Source organism: Atractosteus spatula, chromosome 8, assembly GCF_055471065.1.
Source record: "Atractosteus spatula isolate fAtrSpa1 chromosome 8, fAtrSpa1.hap1, whole genome shotgun sequence".
Lineage (NCBI taxonomy): Eukaryota > Metazoa > Chordata > Actinopteri > Semionotiformes > Lepisosteidae > Atractosteus > Atractosteus spatula.
In genome coordinates, this window is record NC_142713.1 from 17,097,199 (window position 1) to 17,116,885 (window position 19,687).

Here is a 19,687-nt window from a genome sequence, read left to right on the forward strand (position 1 = left end):
CTGTGTATTTTATGAGCCATGGGTTTGTGCTTGGAGTATTACATGTTTGAGCTCATTATACCATAACGCAGATTTCCACTACTTCAGTGTCTTATTTGGAGAATACAGAATGTTCCATGTAGACGTCCTGATTTATTGGCACTCCTTCAATTGTTCTATTTTGCAAGCTCTGTTAAAATTATTTAATGCTTTTCCCCCCACATTTTGTGCTTAACTCCTAATGGGCATGAGCAAATGAGCTCATTTCTATTTAGCTGCGAGGTATCCAATAGTTTCTTTAAGGAGTATTGTTTTAATTAAAAGTGAGTGTATGCAGTATTTCTGCCCAAATTTAGAAACTGTTTGCACCTCCCTCTAATATAAATAATCTATTTAAGGGCCTGAGAAAATCTCATTCTTAACTTCATAATTAGTCAAGAAACTAGCAATGCAATTCAGGTCTCAAATATCCAGGAAATCTCATTGGGTTCTATTAAATCCTACTCCGTTGGGCCCCTGAGCAAGGCCCTTAACCCCAACTGCTCCAGGGGCGCCGTATAAATGGCTGACCCTGTGTTCTGACCCCAAGCTTCTCTCCCTGTCTGTGTGTCTCATGGAGAGCAAGCTGGGGTATGCGAAAAGACAAATTCCTAATGCAAGAAATTGCATATGGCCAATAAAGTGATCTTATCTATTCAGAAATAATCAGACTATAGGATATGAAGTAACTTTATCCTGAATTTTGCTGTGATGTTTATGTTCACACTATAACAAATCCCACTCAGACTAAATACTTATAGGAATAGTACTCTGTAGTCAGGAAAAGAACCATAACAAGGTTTCATTGTACTGTACCTATCCATTTCTAATTGAGGGTTCATACGTTTGTGTTAATATTGCTAAACAGAGATAAAGTTCCAAAACTAAGTAATTTTGCTTCCTTATCCAGGAAAACTAATACAGATGCCTTTCTTGGAATAGGTTTCCAATCAGCCAGCCATATCACTCTGTAACTCACAACTGGCAACCTACAGAAGCTAAGCAGGTGTGAGCCTGGTCAGTACCTGGTTGGAGACCTCCTGGGAAAAACCTAAGGTTGCTGCTGGAAGAGGTGTTAGTGGGGCCAGCAGGAGACGCTCACTCTGCGGTCTATGTGGATCCTAATGCCCCAATATTGTGACGAGGACGCTATACTGTAAACAGGCACCATCCTTCGGATGAGACGTAAAATTGAGGTACTGACTCTCTGTGGTCATTAAAAATCCCATGACGTTTCTCGAAAAGAGTAGGGGTGTAACCCTGGCGTTGGCCCATTGGCCCTTACCAATCATGGCCTCCTAATAATCCCCATCTATGAATTGGCTTCATTACTCTGCTCTCCTCCCCACTGATAGCTGATGTGTGGTGGGCGTTCTGGCGCACTATGGCTGCCATCGCATCATCCAGTGGATGCTGCACATTAGTGGTGGTGGAGGAAAGTCCCCATTACCTCTAAAGCGCTTTGAGTGGAGTGTCCAGAAAAGCGCTATATAAGTGTAAGCAATTATTATATTATTATTTCGTGTTTTGTTATTTGCCTATTCCATTGTGTTTAGAACACTTACTGCATTTTTAAATTAATTTATCTATATTCTGAATTTCCTAACAAATTTGGTATTAGTTCTCCAGTTTACTTTTACCTCAATAAATTGGAGTTTAATAACAAAATTAGCATTGCAGACTAGCCCTTTAATGTTTTAGTTTAAACATACAAATTGTTTCTGTAATTAGATATCGTATGCTCTGTTGTCACGAGCACAACTCTATAATTTGAATAACAAAGCAAGACTGAAAAGACCTTTGAACCTTTCTATTGAAGATCTTTCTTTGTTCAACAAATATTCAATATTTAGTAAAATTATAAAAGGTGGTTTAAATGTCATATAATCGTAACCTGAAAATGATATGCATATGAAGACAAAATTCCTGAATGATAAAGTGTCTCTTGCTTTGTGTTTCATCATTGTGTTGATCATGAATAACAAAGGATGTCCAAGGAATACCAAGGAATGCCCAAGGATACTGAGTATAGGAACACTATAATACAGTAGGATACCTGGTGACAGTAAGGAGAGTAAATGATCTGTTGCCAAATCAGTTCTGAAACATAGTTTAGACACTAATTTCTGAAACTCTCAAACTAAGAACGATGATTCTAATGTTAATATCAAGACCATCACACCGGTGATTTCTCCTGTCACTAAATCAATAGTTTATTTTACTTTTCATAGGGACAAATTGCAGAATAAAATCAAAGACCCCTGAAACAAATTCAGTTCTAGCAGTTACTGTATACAATGAACATAATTGTATTATAGGCATAGATTATAGATGACCATTTTAACATTATTAAAACCTTCAACATAATTCCAAGAATTTCTAAACATTAAAGGTAATGTCAGGCATGCTTGCAAAACAATTCACAAGAAATCTATTAATACATTCAATAATCAATTTCAGTTAACTGCAAAATACATACAGGTATGTACAATATGCAAGATGATTTACTTCCAGTACAGTGTCTCCGTATTCACTCACATCCCACAATTAATTTGGATCAAAAGATAACATTTTTTCAGCTGAGGTTACAGATCTGTAGTGGTAGAGCAGCAAGAGGGGATGAAACTCTGAAGGTGCTGAATATTGTTGGGGTCTCAGTGCTTAACATGCCCAGACAGAGGGTTTGTTCCATCTTCAGAAAATGCCTGTGCCAGGGTGCTGGAAAGGAGACTCCAGATACAGGAGAAAAAATGCAGATTCTGCCCTGTCTGTGGAACCTTAGACCAATTCTTTATCCTTGTACAGATATTTGAAGAGGAATGGAAGTTTGCCACCCCTGTGTGTACACGTTTTCTGGTCTTGGAGAAGGCTTAAAACCATGTGCCCTGGGGTATTTTGTGGGAGGTACTACAGGAGTCTGGGGTGTGGGAGCTGCTATCTCATGCTATCTGCATCCTGTATTTACTGAGTTGTGTCAATATTTTCAGCATTACATCAAGCCCACTCTAGGTGGGTGTCGGACTCTGCAAAGGCTGCATCTTGTCTCCTCTCCAGGTCATGATCAAGCTGAGGTTTGGACTGTATCCAGTTAGGGGACCCCTGTTGTTTGCAGGTGATGTTGTCCTCTGTGCCCCCGGTGCAAACTGGAGAGGTTCACAGCCGAGTGTGACGCTGTCGGGATGAGGTTCAGCACTTCCAAATCTGAAGTCATGCTTCCTTCATAGAAGAGGGTGGATTGCACTTTCCAGGTGAAGGAGGAACAGCTATACCTCAGGGTCTTGTTCACGAGTGAGAGTACAGGGGATCATGAGAATGACAAGCAGATTGGTGCAGCAGATATAGAGCAGTACAGGTGATAGCTGAACTTGAATCCCACAAAGTCAACTAACAACTTAATTTGAGTGGATATACTGCAACCCCCATTTGTAGAAGATTCAAAGTCTTCTTGTAGTTTCAGTATGGTAGAAAATACCTGCTTTCTCTATGTGGATTTGGTGAATTATTGTCCGTCCTGTATACAGTATGCCATCTCTGTGTTTCTGCTGTTAGGATCTGTCAGCTTGTGGCTCATTGAACCCAAAAGGAACAGTACATTTGGAGCTCCCAGAAAAAAAAAACAACCAATATAAAAACTGGTATTTCTAGACCAATTATATATCTTTTTATATTTAAGACAACCCTTTTTCAGGAGCAACCTTATTCTTGAAAAATAATACTTAAAAAATAACATCTCTTGCAAGCATGTCTAGAAGTCACAAATATTGATTGTTAGCATCTCAGTCAACAAATTTGTATAGCCGGTGAGCTTGATAAATAAGGAAAATGCTAAGTCACTGATGTGGCATACTGTAGCTTTTTGATTCTTAACACTAGCATTACTATTTGTAAATCCTCCCAGGATGTGGATACTAATTTCTGTAGCACAACATACTGTAAGCCTAGAAGCTGAATAAACAAGTATTCATATTTTAATTAATTCACTCTACATTTTAGGTCATAGAATAAAGTCAAAGAATTTAGCAGTGGCATGATCAGCAATTAAGTACAGTATAAATCATCACTATTAATGAACAACTAATGGAGGGTTCCAATATTTGTGACTGCAAATTTCTGATACAGTATATACAGTATACAGTATATATCAATACAAAATAAACCTTATGATGATCACAATTGCTTTGGTAGCTTCTATTTTAAGTATTTTATTGTCTTATTTAAATTTTTAAATAGATCTTCTTTATTTATAAGTGCTAAGTAGTAGTGGGGTTTACATTATTACTGAAAAGAAGTTAATACTTTGATGTTTTGCTAATCTGTGCCAGGAAATGCATTGCTATGCTGTTCTGCTTAGAGGATCTGCTAACGCAAATCACACGATTAATATTAATGTACTGTAAGGCATGAAAACAAACATGAGTTATAATTAAACACAAAGCTAAAGCTTATTAGGTTAAAATTTAGGAGTGTATACAAACATATATATGGGTCTATATGATAAGGCAGTAGTGTAGACTAGTGAGTTGGGCTCTAGACTCATGACTGGCTGGTTGAGGGATTAAAGTACGGGTGGAACACTGCTTTGTACCTTAATGCAGAATATTTCACTCCGATTATTTCAATATATTGCTCAACTGATGGGTTATACATGTAAATTGCTTTGGATAAACTTATCATGATAAACAGTCAATGATACAAACACAGATTTGTGTTAATGATAAATGAGGAAAGGTTCATTTTATTTGTTGCAGTTTCTTTTATTTTTTTTAAACAAGGGTTTGTTTTCTTGCAAGGTTTTTTAAAGCACTGCTTTAGAAGCAGCTTGCGCTGCCTTATACTGTAAGTCTGCCTCATACAGTAAGTCAGCCATAAATCACCTTAGAGAGAAAATGTGTGTGAAATGAACACACTATGTCACAAACTTGTCATTGTGGAGAAAAGCTTCCATTTAGTGTTGGACTAGGCTTGATACGGTATGTTAATGTATAAACTTTTCCATTCATTTGCTTTATAAAATCAAACCTCGTGAGCAACTATCAACTTGCTGTTTCCTGTTTAATTTGTTATAAAACATCTAACTTTATAGATGGTTCATTACTTCTGTGAACAACAAGATCCACAGTAGCTTCAAAATCTGTTTTTAATTGATTTTTCTGCTACCTGGAGGTATTTTCAGAATCCAGAAACATGATGCTCAACTGGTTTCTCCTCTCTGCTGGAGGGCTTGTCCCCGTTGAAGACAACAAAATTAAAGATAGTAAGTCTCGGCTTCTGTGGCTCCACCTGCTTAAGTTCACTGGAAGGTGTTGTAAGGTTTTTTTTAGACTGTGAATAACAAAAAGAAATTAATTCTCAAACAGACTATAAAAACTATGGATCATTTTTAGGAGATGGGATGAACAATCAAGGTCACAATACTGTATGTATTACAATACACAATATTATATCATGTTGTACTATGACAAATCAATCACAACACTGATGGAAGACTCAGTTCTGCTTCATTGAAATGCATAAATGTGTTTTATGTTTCAGACTGAGTGTCCTAGAATTAATTTCAAAATCTATTACTTTGATTACCACAACATACTGTAATACATCACTTAAACCTGACTTTCAGGAAAAAACAAAATGCCAACAAGAGTTCCTGGAATATCGGAGTTAACTTAATTAACTGACTGAACATATTTCTGGAAAATAAAAAAATACTGAAAAATACTGAATAAGTAAGACACATAAACAACTCTCAGGATCTCCGCAGTTCCACAATATGGGACCAGAAGGGCTTAGGTGAGATACAAGAGGGCATTTCTTCCTACTGTATAAAGGAGTGAATAAACTATTGAAAATGTAGTTCTCTATTTTTTATAATGACAGGTTAGAAACATTCACTCACTATATAGAGTGCAACTCACTGTAAAGAGACATTGTTTTTAGGAATTTGGTATAAGTAAAAATAAACAATAATCATTCAAACACTGGTTAACTGTTATCCAATTTAAATGCAAGTACAGCATATCCTGTTCTAGCCAGAATTTAATTTAGTAAAAATATATTACTTATGTTAATCTGGTCCAATACCATTTGAACACTGTTTATAAAGAAGTGGCAGAAGAATTTTTATGAAAGAGGAGACCAACAACAGCATCGTGATTATCAACCATATGGCACACAATGTGTTCCTACTGTAGAGCATAAAATCTGCTTTCCGACATCTCATTTGTACAGTATAGAACTTTTAACTTGCATATTCAGCCTTGTAAATACAGTATGTAAAGAATAGAGGACTTTATACAGACTTTCTTCCACATACTGTATGAAGTAATTTGTTGCTACTAAAGAAAATATTCTAATGACTTTGTAAGGATAAGGTGAGAGCTGAAGGCTTAAAATAATGAACACTGACCTATAGAATATCTTGAAAGGTACAACTTATAAATGACATACTGTATCACATTAGTTTACATGGAAAGACTTTTAAAAATATCTTGCCTGATAAAGGCAATACAGCCAAATAAAGGTGTTGTCTACCTTTATGCTATCAACAGTTCAGTGTTCTCAATTAACATGGTATAGTATACTGTATGATTTCATTTAGAGGACATCGACACTTTCCTTTTTTCTCTTGTCACTTGTTTGTTGAACCAGTATTATCCATACAAAAGATGATTAGTAAACCAAGAGCATACAAAAGAAAACCTACCTTTGAAAAATACTTGGCATACAAGATGAATATGGGGATGCATATCATTGAAGACAATGTCAGAAGCACTATCAAAGTTTTTCCCCACCAAGGATAAGATGTTGAACCAAACCCTGTATTCTCCAAGAGGTCAAACGCTAAAGTGGACTGTCAGAAAACAAAAAATATCATTAATCTCTTGTAAAACTGTTTCTATTTCATGTCATAAGAACTTTTTAAACTAATGAAATACAACAAGACAATGGAAAATCTTCTTAATGATGTTTCTAATTTAATACTAGAATAAATGCCTCACGTACACGTGGAGCATTTGCTAAAACTATTTCCAAACAAAACTAGCAAAACTAGAATGGTATAATGTGAATTCAGATTAGTTTTTTTTTCTCCAAAATACAGGAAATCAAGATTATAGGATTGTGAAAACATCTTGGAATCAGTTTTGTCAATCAGTTCTGTTGACTTCACTACTTAGTACTGTAGATCATGCCAACATTAAAAAACATTTTGCTTTGAACGTGAGTACAAAAGATAATAATTATTTATAGCGTAATTGTTTCCAGTTCAGATGAATGCAACTGAAGAGTAAATGCCCCATTATTAATAGTCCAAATGGAACAAAAAAAGTGAATTCTTTAACTCTATCTTACTTCATCTGTTTGATAGTATAAAACTAAATTCTTTTCCAAGATACTGTACATAAATGGTTGTCATATTTGAATATGAACCACCAGGGTTTAAATGAAAGTAATATTGCATTTTTGGGGTATGACAATCATAATATATGTCATACAATACTGAGAAAAAGTTTGTGAACCCACAACATTCAGTTAACTTGGTTTAATCAAAAGTCTTAAAATGTATTTTTATATTTTCCAGTACAGGCTTATACTGTAAAAACCAATTTAATGTTTTTGAAACACAATGGTGTATGAAGCAGAAAAAAATGAATAACTCAGATCAGTGTATGTCAAATAATATTTGAACCTCTAAATTACTAATTTTCTGCACTAATTAAGCATGTCATGCCACAGTCAAATGTGATTTAAAAAAAAACATTGTAGTTCATTCTCATTAGTCTGGAGAGGGTTACAGAACCATTTTTAAACATTTACGGCTCCATCCAACCACTCTCAGAAAGAGGGAATATTTTCAAGAATATGACAACAATGACTCTAACCAGGACTCATCAGCCTTAAAAAGCAACCAGGGAAATCATACAGGAAATCAAAAAGAATCAGATAGTAACATCTATGGATCTGCAGGTCTTTCTCATAACAGCTAATGTCAATGTTTGTGCTTCAGCCATGAGGAAAAGACTGAAGAGAGTACTGTAGTTTTCAAAAGCGAATAGCCAAGAAGAAACCATTACTCTCTACAAAGAACACTGCCATCTGTCTCAAGTTCACCAAAGAACACCTGCATCCACAAAAATAGTGGAAGAATGTTCTCAGGATAGACATGCCAAAAGCTATCTATTTGTCAGCTGGAAGTAGGTTATGCAGCAAACTAATAATCCTGAACAAACAAGGCAGATCTACAACTAAATGGCTTAAAAAGAAAACATTTCCATTTTGGATTGGACAAGTCATAGCCTAAACCCTACTGAGATGTTATGGCAGGACCTGAAGCAAGCATTTCATGCAAGGAAAAACTTAAATGTCATTGTGGTTGAGGCCCAAACTCTGGGACTCTTTAAGATCCAACTGGATGAAACTTTAGATTTACTTAGTAACTAAACTGTCAAATGGTTTCTAATACAGTATAATCTTACTTATGTTCCTTGTGACAATTTATCACCATTACTTTAAAAGTCATGTATTTATCAAGCAGAAAAAATAAGCCTAAAGACTTCTATAAACAGCACAAATTCATTTACCTTTACAAAAGCAATTTGAGCCACACGTGATAAAACCCTAAGTCTCGATTCTTAGTCAACACCTTTTTCAGGTATACAGATTATATGGCATGCATAACATCCTTTTCTTCACTGTAACTGTGTTGTATCAACTAATAGTAAAAAACAAAAACTTTAATAAAAAGGCAAAGTGGAGCACTCACAACACAGATAATCGGGGTAATAAACAGCCAGCAGTACTTTATCACAGGGAATGGGCGAAATCCAATCATGTCCCTAATGTTGTCGTAGAAACGATCTGCACCTGTAGAACAGTTAGAAAAGGTTTTTGTTTTATTTTAAATCAAAAGATTTAATATGTATGACAAACATTTGCCTTACCAGGAATAGGTGGTTTTCAGAGAGTGGATGGATGTACACAAAATATTATCTAGGAACTCAGGTGACTAAACATCAATGTATTCATTTCTTTTGCGGCCACTGCGGGAGCTTTGTTTCAGGAAGCCATTTTTCTTATTTTTATATTCAGGGAGCAGTTTTTGCAGGACAGACTAACATTGGCAAGCAATCAAATTTAAATAATATTAAATTCCTGATTTTTAAAGTTTTTGAAGCATAGAAAAGTCATCAGTGGAAGTAATTTTTTATTTTCATTGCACCAATATCCAGACACTAATCGTAAGCCATTATTACATACTAGTTGTACTAATCGATTATTAGACAAACTATGGAGAAGACAGAAAATAAAGTACAGTAATCCCTCTTCATGCAAACTTACTTTGTTCCTTGAAAACTTCTTTAAAGGTGAAAACTCATATAAATGAAATTAAATTCCCATGAACACTTCCCGTGTTATCATCTCTGATTGGTTCCGCAACTCAATAATATTCTCTGACACACACACACACACTTCACCTTATTAAAGCACAGAATGGTACCTACAGTAAGTATCGTGACCATGCACTAGGCATGTCGTAACAGGATCTTTAAAGTAGGTGGGTCAAGGAAAACAGACACACCAAAACACAGCCCTAGGTTAAAAACAGTGCTTTTATTTATAGTGCAGGGCACCCATCACAAAAAAAAAAACACCAAACAAAAGCCTAAGCTCCTCTTGTGCTAATGACTGAACCTCACCTGCTTACTGGCTTCAAAAGAATCAATTCACAACACTTAGTCTCCCCTCCAAGACCCTACTCAGTCTCTGTCCAAAACAAAATACTCTTTCATAAATCTCAAATTCAGTTTCTTGGTCGGCTGCTTGCTTCTCCCCTCCTCAGGTGAGTGTGCACTGCAGAGGATCTGCCCTATGTCTCCACACCACACAGCAGACTGACCAGCACTGAAAGCCTCCACTTCCTGGTTTTGAAAATGGCACCTGAACAATTGTCTTCAAGGAACTGAGAGCACCAGCTCATTCCCCCAGAGGTTTCTGGAGAAAGTGGTCAGGACACAGCTGCGTATGAAAACAATAATATTCCTGGGTAATAATTCGAGAATCATGCTTAAAGAGATTAAACAAATGCATAAACAATAGGTAGGAAAACAATAACACTCCTGCCCACTTATGGTATGCTACAGTACTTACATCTTTATAATTGTTAGCAAATGCATAAATATTAGGTACCATCCTGTACTACTGTATATGCACATAGCACACACACAAGCATTTATTGTAAAAAAAGTTAAAGTAATAAAAATAAACAATAAATTCTTCTTCTGAGGAGAAGCAAGAAAAGAAGAAGGCAATGCGTTATGAGATTCCAATTCATAAAACTGAAACTCTGGTCGTTAAATATAGATAGAAAATACTGTATCTCCCATAAACAAAAACTCACATTGAGGTTGTTTGCATAGCAAGAGATTTCAATGTGTATTATTTATAATTTATGCTGAATTACACTGTACAGTGAGGGTCTGACAATATCAACCAGAAATTTGCTGAAGTGATGGCAGTATCTCAGTATATCACAGCTTTCTCCTACTGCTGGGAAGAACAGATGTGCTATCGTCAGAAAAGGTTAAATTATTTTGTTAATAGTTATCCAAATGTTTTGGATGCAACAGTTATGCCCTTAGAAAATTGTGAAATAGAGGTGAATCAAATGATATATTTCATTTGAAACGATCTAACATTAAAAAAACATAAAGGGTTTTCAGGTAGAATTTACACTCAGTTGTTGTGAAGACTAATCAATGTGAATTAAAAATTGTTTGGCAAATCTTGATTTCTTCTCACCCAATCTAAGCTGTATTATTAACATGGTTATTTATAGCTGAAACAGTGAATGAGACTTTGCGTAAATTATTAATGTTCAAAACATAACGTATTTTGTAAATTCAGTTTATCTCTAAGGGACTTAAGACTTCTTCACAGCAACATACTGTATAACCAGACATTAGTCACTGACCTCCCATTTCTATGTAATTTTACAGACATCCAAATCTTACTTTTATGAGTTATTCATTTAAATAAAATTAAAACAAATGTACAAGTGCTATACATACTGTAAATAATGACACTGTGAAAATGGCCTGGTTAGGGAAAGTAGCATGGTCCAGTTAGTTTAGCTTGCTATGCTTTTACATGGTGCAGGACACCTGTACTACTTGGTTCGGAACTGGAGTGATTTTCTTTTTTGTTGCTAATACTGTATCAGCCATCCAAATGCCAACCAATAACAGCACACATTGAATTCTATATTCAAAGAATATAAATATATACACAAATATACAGTACAAACAGCACATTACTGACACTTCCTTTTAAAAAGATAGCAATACAAAGTACATGTATAGTCAGAAAACTGCTAGTCAGTTTATTTGCTTTACATCATACATGCTGTCTATGACTAGGGCAATACAGTGGTGTAGCAGTTAGACGTGTTCTCACAGCCCTTGGGTCCTCGGCTCCTTTCTGGAGTGAGGCCTCTTCTGGGTGAAGTTAGAATGTTTTCCTCATGCAATATGCAAGTGGGTTTCTGGCATTCAGTTGAGGACTGAGGTTTCTAGCCCTCAGAAAAAGAAAAAAATCTATCACTGAATTTGTGCTGTGTACAGAGCAAATTATATCACCTTCAACTTAAGGATATAAGCATGAACAAACTCTGTTTGATTCCTAACCTCTCATATATATGGAAATTAAGAAAAAGGCCATCCACTACGGATGCCACATGTCTGTTGAAAAAACAGTTTTTAGTGCAGCATTTTTATATCCACATAGCACACTTTACCATTACATTCCCACATCATTTCAATGTGTTTGTCTTTGCCATTTGTCTGCCTGCTTAACCAGCTCAGACTTGTTCACCATAGAGTGGCGTTATTTTGTACGATTATTTTTTATGAGAAAATATCAATTCCTTATTTTCTCATCTTCCCTACAGTGAGGTATCTGCAAAAGAAATCTGCAGGTGTTTTTGTTCTGGTGTAAAATTTAATTCCATGAGTGACAATTAAAATCAGAAGAAAGGATTGCTGTCATAAAAGAAGCATTTTTGCTAAAAAAATCTTCTAGAAACCATATTAGAAAATCTATGTGTAGGGGGTCTCTCATATCTGGACCTGGGTCATATGAATATCAAACTGTGAGCAGGATTCTCCAAGTGGCAGCACACAATTGTCTGAGTGCTGCCAGGGAGAGCGTGGGATTAGTGGTTCATAGCCTCTCTTCCATCCATGATATATTTTTTTTATAGGAAAAAAAAAATGATAAGTTCATGAAAAAAACATTATGGTAGAATGTAAGATAATGCTTTACCATAGATCCACCCCACACAGATGGTTTCAAAACAAGCAATGAACAGCAGACTCTTCCCACTTGGACCATACGAGTCAATCAACTGGAAGATGTAAATTCCTCCCTGATTGAAACAAGATGACAACAAGTCAAAATGAATCTTTAAGGAAAAGTTCACAAATCTGCCTCTGGTCATGGCTCTTGTTTCTTCAGTTATAGTACATCATACTCCACATTATCTGACCAATGTGAAATGTACAGAAATACTTTAGAGCAGCAGTTCACAGCCTTTTTTAACCAAGGAGCACTCGCTAAGGTCTCCTTCCTTAGGGTCCATAGTTAACAAAAACAACTTCATCGTTAACCTTACTTAAGGACAGGTCAGCATTGCTCCAGGTTTTGGTGTCTGTCCATAGAAATGGGGGCTGAGAAACATAGCTTTAGGATAGACATTTTTCTTTGTCTAAATATACCATATCAGTGTTTCCTGTGATGTTTTTAAAGCGTTGGCTATGGCGGCTCATGCTATGATGCATCACGAGGCTACAGTGAGGACCTGTTTCCTTACCTCTGTGACAAGCAGAAGGCCGAGCAGGAAACACACCACAGCAATGAGAAGGATTAGAATCTCCCGACGTCCCTTTCTGCGGAGGACCCGGGGGTGCATGTCAATGATGGCAGTGGCTAGGCTCTCCACGCAGACAAACTGGACACGGACACAATAACAGCATGAAGATAGCCTGCCAAATAGTACGAACACTATGCCAGTCTCCTTACAGTGCAACAAACTGAGCAGCGTACATGGTGAGGAGAAGGCATTTAAATCTCATCTATGAAGAGCAGTCCACTAATGTTAAGATATTTATTGGAAAAAAAAAACATTTTATATTGTTACAAGAATGTGATTTTTCATTTGCTTAAGTGCTGCAAATGTTGGATTCGTTTGCATTTAATTTAGGTTATGGGTTTTGTAGCAAAACTATTATACTGTAACTGCATTAGAATTGCAATTTTATGGTGGTACAGTATATACTGTAGCTTGAATGTTATATCTCTATATAGTGTTCTTATATAGACATGAAACCAAATGATCAAAGAAAAAATATGTTGAAACCAAAACTTCCATGTTTTTCAACTACTGTATGCTAACTTTACCCAAAGAAGGAACAAATGACCCCCTATCCAGTTCTAATTACCACTTTTCAACATTTTACATACTCACCTGACTGTCAAGACCCAAGAATATGATCATGAGGAAGAAAAGCACAGCCCAAAGCTGAGAAAAAGGCAGCATGGTCACTGCTTTTGGATAGGCTATAAAGGCCAGCCCTGGACCTGAATGAGAAGAGAGCAATGCTTTTATTTCATTCACAAATATGAGATGAACAATACCTTCTGCTGTACTATTGTATTGCTCAGTGATGTAACCTGATTAATGACTGAATGTTCCATTATTCCATATCCCTGGATCTCTTAAATATTTTACCAGTAGGAATGGGTTACATTCTACCATAATTGGAGTATGGTACGTCTAAAAAAATAATGTATAAAAATTTCACTCAAACAGCACCTCTGTCACATTGCATGCTGGGATCTTTCTAAAAAACCTAAAGCAAAGGAGGACAACTTTGTAGTGCGGTGGTAACATTTCTTTTTCAGGGACACCTAGTTATGGAATAATCTAATGTTTCTTTTCAGTTTCACAACATTCAGCTTATAAAAGAATGAAAGGGTGTCACTTGAAGTGCACACAGCAACAATGCAAGCATTTTATAAGAAAGCACTAAGAGAGTCTACAATGCCTACAAGTAGCCCAATAGGAGTGGCTATTAACCCCACTGGATGCAGGCAGCTTGGCAATATTTCAGAATTACATAATTATCTACACAACCCAGGCTAACGTTTGCCTATTCGAGAGGTAGATGGAAGTACTGAGTATACCTCTCAAGCATATAACAGAAAATCAGAGTTTCTTTCATTAGATTGAATCTTCATTGGTCAGTTGTGTATACTTTCGGGGTTGCTGTGTGACATCACACTGCAAATTCTCCTCATGCTATATTGTTTCCCTGTGTATTCTACTGCACCTTTGTAAAACAAAAACTGTGGGAGGCTGTCTGTAGCTGAAAACCAATAGGGTGACATACTGTACTGTACACTAGAGTGCGAGATTGGCCTTACAATGAAATACTTTATATTACCATTATTATTTTTGTCACCTATACAGTATAAATTCAACATCAACAAATCACTAGCAGAATATATTTTCAAAATCCCAAATCCAAAACTCAGGTAAACAATAACAGACTGCGATGTCCTTACCATAGAGTCTGGCCAATGCAAAATAGAGTATGAACAACCAGGAAAGACTGCTTGCTCATTGTGAGATAGGATAGGTCAAGAAAACACTATAGTTCCTGCTAACCTGCCATGGTCAAAATTCACTGAATCTCTCAGAAAAAAAATTCAATCACTTCGCTGACTCAAATAAACTTTCTGTCCATGCAAGAGGATAAGCAAACAGTAGAGCTGCTGGCACAATTGCTATCTACAGTACCAGTTACAGCCTAAGGTACAGTAGGTCAACACACTAGCCATTCTGGTCTTCAGTTCCAATACAAATAAAAAGGGTGGACTACACAGAGAACTGTGTAATCCAGATGGATGGATTTTCTATAAGGATGACTGATGGAACAGATGTTGTGCTGTGCTATTTTATACGGTACCGTAGAGTATAGCTCTGTATTCTACTTTAGCATAATGTATTGTTTACATCTCTAACGTTCTGTCATATTGTTCTAATTTGTCCTTGTTCTCTGTTTTGGCTAACACCCATGTAATCGTCATGCTCATTATGAATGTGAGTTTTATTTTAAGTCAGTTATTTATATAAATGAAGTTACTGTATGATGATCTCAGTCAGGGTGCATACCAGGAGACTACATTCTCCTTTAACATGGGTAGGAATTCCTGGAATACTTCCTGCACAGTTGGGCCCAAAATATTTGAAGGGTATTTATGTATACTGTCCATCTTGCACTAATAATACGCTATTTAAGAAACACTTTGCTAAACATAGTTTAATTTGTTGTATTGCTTTATTTTGAATGCATGGATCCAAGAAATGAGCTACTGTCATGGAAAGAACTTACCTGATTGAACAATCTCATCAATCGGCACACCTTGCTCATAAGCCATGAAACCCAGTACAGAGAAAACAGCAAAACCAGCAAATATACTAGTTCCACTGTTGAGGAGGCAGAGGGCCAGGCAGTCTCTGCAGGAAAGGAAAATGTGGTACAAACTTACCCTCCAAGCAGAGGAATAGGGTCTAACTCACTGATAATTACTCCTAGTCCTAGACAGTAACCATGTCTTCTGGTTTTCATTATAGCATGGAAACTCAATCACTTGATTTGAATCAGCTGTGTACCTAATTGGTCTATATTGCCACAGTTTAATGTCTTTACTGATTGAGGAGTATAAGTTAACAATAAAACTTTGTGGGCTGCAGCCCTCCAGGACCTGGAGCTAATATCACTGGTCTCATCCGACCCTATAAAAAGTAGAGGCATGCTTCAAATATATATATATATATCTCCAAGTCTCCTTTTGTGGCTGAACTACATTACTAGTACAAATGATGTTCAATAGCTTGTTTTTAAGATTCTAGCCATTAGAATAATTTTGAGACCTTAAATCTGAACCGGGTCTCATCAGCCATAGAGATATACATCAAAGCTACTTTAGTTGACATGATGGTATCAATATTTTTAACTCTATTAAATAAATTACAGCTAACAGGGGTGAGATATACTGTAGATTTTTAGCAATAGTATTTTTCTGAAATGGATTAGTTTTATTTGATTTGTTCAGAGGTCTTGAGCTTTCTTTCTTTGGAAATCACTGAAATTCTGCAGTGTACTGTATATGCAAGGACTGTGCCCTCCAAAATATCAAAGCAAAGTCAGAGCAAAGTCAAAGCTGTAATTTTTTCCTTATAGTTAAGTACTGTACAGTAATTTTATTTTTTTGATTATGAGATTAATATAAATGACAAATACAACAGAATACACATTGTATTTTGGCTACTTTCCATGCATACAGTATATTGGAGCAGAGACATAAATCCTGGAATAAATCCAAACAATTATACAGTATTTAAAATTAATGTATACTTTTAATTATATTTTAATTACTTTTAATTATACACATTATTTTACCTGCCTACCTGTAGCAGTTGTTATTATACTTGTTGTAGCTTCCAAGGGCTGTCAGAACACCTTGGCACACAGCATAGGAGAAAAACACTTGTGTCCCAGCATCTCGCCACACCTTAGAAGAGAACCGTTTTCATATAGAATGAACTGATGAACAGGAAATTTCAGTTTGCCATTGTGAATTGGTCCCTTGAGAATTTTCTCCTTATCTGATGTTTACAGATAAGAAGTTTGCAGTCAGTTGCACTGGAGCTACTGTACAGTAGCTGCAAATTGACTCTCTGTACAGACCTCTGGACTTTTAATTCTTTTAAAAATGTAAAATGTTATTGAAAATTGTTTGTGTTCAATCTTAATCTATCTAATTTTACTAAGTTTGAGCAATTTTTCTTGTGAGTACTTTAAACAAATTACAGTGGACATTTGAGGATTTATTCTGGACAAACTGAAGGCCTAATTTTTACAAGAAACTGTTTTTGTTCTTTGTTTTCTGATTTTGTGTGTTTCTGGTTTTGTCTTTTTCTTTTTGTAGAATTACAAAGTTCAAGGAGAACTATCACCCGTTTTACCTTTTGGAGTACATGAGGTTAAATTTCTGGGCTATGAAGTTTACTGTATGTGCTTTGGCTCGAGTCACTTGCTGCTGCTTGCGGATTAGCAGTACAACATCCAAATCCATCACCCCTTCTGAAAGGCACACTGTGCCTTGCATGTGTTTAGATCCTTCCTATGGTGTTCCATTTGTGAAAATACAAATGATGTAATTATACAATTTTCTAACTTAATATCTTATTCAAAACCTACATGCTCAAACTTCTAAGGGTAACATAAAAGTAAATGGTAAATCTCAGAAAAAAATAATTGAATATATTTATTGCATAAGTAGTAAGACCCATGAACTCAATGTTTGGTGGAAGTACAGTACAGTACCTTTGGCAGCAGTAGCAGCTGCAAGTCTTTTAGGGTTAAGTCTCTACTAACTGCACAAAGGCTTGATGCAATTTTTGACCATTCTTCTTTGTACTGTATATTTGCTCAGGCTCCTTCAAGCTGGATGGGGAACAGCTGTTTTCAATTCTCACTATACTTTCTCAGTAGGATTCAAGTAAGGACTTTAACTATTCAAGGACATTGACTATTTTATTCTTAAGCCATTCCAATATAGCTGTGGTCTTGTGCTTTAGCTTTTGGTACTGCTGAAAGGTGATTTTGTTTTCCAGTTTTTGGTCTGAAGCTGATTTTTCTCATAGATTTGCCAGACATTTGCTCCATATATATCCCCATCACTTTTGACAAGCTTCCCAGATCCTGCTGATAAGAATCAGCACTACTGTATAACATAATGTTGCTACCACCATGCTTGACAGCAGAGATGCTGTTATTTGAGTGACACTATGTAGGATATGTCTCAAATGTCATGCTTTGAATTTAGATCAAACAGTTTTTGTCTTTTTCTTTGAATGTGTGGAGTAAACTGTGTGTATAATACAATTAAATTGCTCCATCATACAAGTAAGAATACATCTGCAAGGCACTGTAGTACAGGTCACTTACCATGCTGGCTGACAGTGACAGTGGAATGGTCCTAAAAATAATTAATACAACTAAATAAAACTAAAACAAAAAGAATTGATCACTATGGTCCTCTTAGTCACACAAGTTAATTTTAAAAAATTGACTTCAGTTTAGAATTTACAGTATAATAAAAAACATGTGCAAAAGAAACAAAAGAAAAAGAGACAATTTTATTATAAGAGGTGGGTAGCTGCGTCAGCATGCGTAGGCTGCAAAGGAACAAGTAATAGGTTTATTCCTTGATGAAAAAAGGTAGAAAGAAAATACAACGTTTGAGTATAATTTTATTATACTGTATATATAAAGAAGGTTTAAACTCTTGTCCCATTAAGATCATAGCATAGTGATACATATGATTGAAAGGATACACTGATCAGGGCAAATACTATAGGATTGTTTAGATTTTTCTTATTAATTTCGAGGGAAACCATATGCTAGCATTCCGATTTAAATGTTGTCTGACAATCCAAACAACCCTCCCCTGTAATAAAGTTCCTCCAGGTGTAGGAGAGCATGAAAGTGCAGGGAGCTGTAAAGTGCAGGAAGCTTAATTTCAGAGTACTATCAAGTCTTACAGCAAATTTCGTTTCTGCCATCAAACTCCAAGCAGGCTCCCCACACTGCTTCTACTTTTCAGCTGACAATTGTTAGAGACATTTTGGTGGCATCTAGTGGCAGGTTAGTTGCTACTGCAGTCCCTCCACAGATTGACCTGCCACACTTCTGAAGTGTGTCCATACAGTTTTGTAACCTGTTCTGCTTCTCATCATCAGGAACTGGGAAATATGTCAAGACTGATGGGAACATTGATGACTGAAATTATTAGCAAACCTTAGAGAAAAATAAGCTTCAGACCTAAAACTGGGACAACAATTCACCATTCTGCAGGACAGTAATCTAAAACACAAGGCCAAAGCTTCGCTGGAGTGGTTCAAGAATAAGAAAATTAATATCCTGGAGTGACTCAAAGCCCTGACATGAATCTTATTGAGAATCTATGGAAAGACTTGAAAACAGCTGTTGAAAAGTGTTCCCCAAGCAACCTGAGAGAGCCTGAGCAAATATACAAGGAATGGTAAACAAATCGCAACAAACCTGTGTGCAGTTTGTAGAGATTTAACACTAAATGATTTGCAGCTGTAACTGCTGCCAAATGTACTGTACTTCCAACACATATTATGCTCATGGATCTGAAGTCTTACACTGTAGATACTGTAGATATTTTTAATTTTTTTTTGCCTTTAGTTTGTGCTAAAATACATTTAACATTTACTTACCTTTACAACTTTTCAGTCTGAGCACATACGGCGGGTTTCAAATAAAATATTGTTTTATATTGCATCATTTTGAAATTTCACAAAATATAAATTCATTTTCAAGGCACGACATGGGAATCCAAATATACTTAATATAAAGTACAGGGCATAAAAAACCTCCAAATATATTTGTGTATGTTTTTAGAAAAAACTGCCCCTGATTGTTGCAATTATACTAAATCGCCTCATTGAGAGCTCACTGGGTGCTAATGATTAGATCATCAAACCAGTTGAAAGGCAAGCTTGGAAAAATGCAAAGAAAGA

General features: G+C 36.0%; 1 protein-coding gene across 1 annotated transcript in view; it reads right to left on the bottom strand.

The window, feature by feature from the left end:
• Positions 1-4,751: 4,751 nt before the first annotated feature.
• Positions 4,752-19,687, bottom strand: part of LOC148829224 (sodium- and chloride-dependent GABA transporter 2-like) — a 40,423-nt gene continuing 25,487 nt past the window's right edge. Inside the window, exons 9-16 of the mRNA XM_088922962.1 lie at positions 16,544-16,647; positions 15,465-15,589; positions 13,535-13,647; positions 12,881-13,018; positions 12,334-12,436; positions 8,777-8,877; positions 6,719-6,865; positions 4,752-5,340 (exon numbers count right to left, since the gene is read on the bottom strand). Of these exons, the coding sequence (XP_088779088.1) occupies positions 5,188-5,340; positions 6,719-6,865; positions 8,777-8,877; positions 12,334-12,436; positions 12,881-13,018; positions 13,535-13,647; positions 15,465-15,589; positions 16,544-16,647 (984 nt within the window). The 3' untranslated portion in view covers positions 4,752-5,187. The remainder of the gene's footprint in view (positions 5,341-6,718; positions 6,866-8,776; positions 8,878-12,333; positions 12,437-12,880; positions 13,019-13,534; positions 13,648-15,464; positions 15,590-16,543; positions 16,648-19,687) is intronic.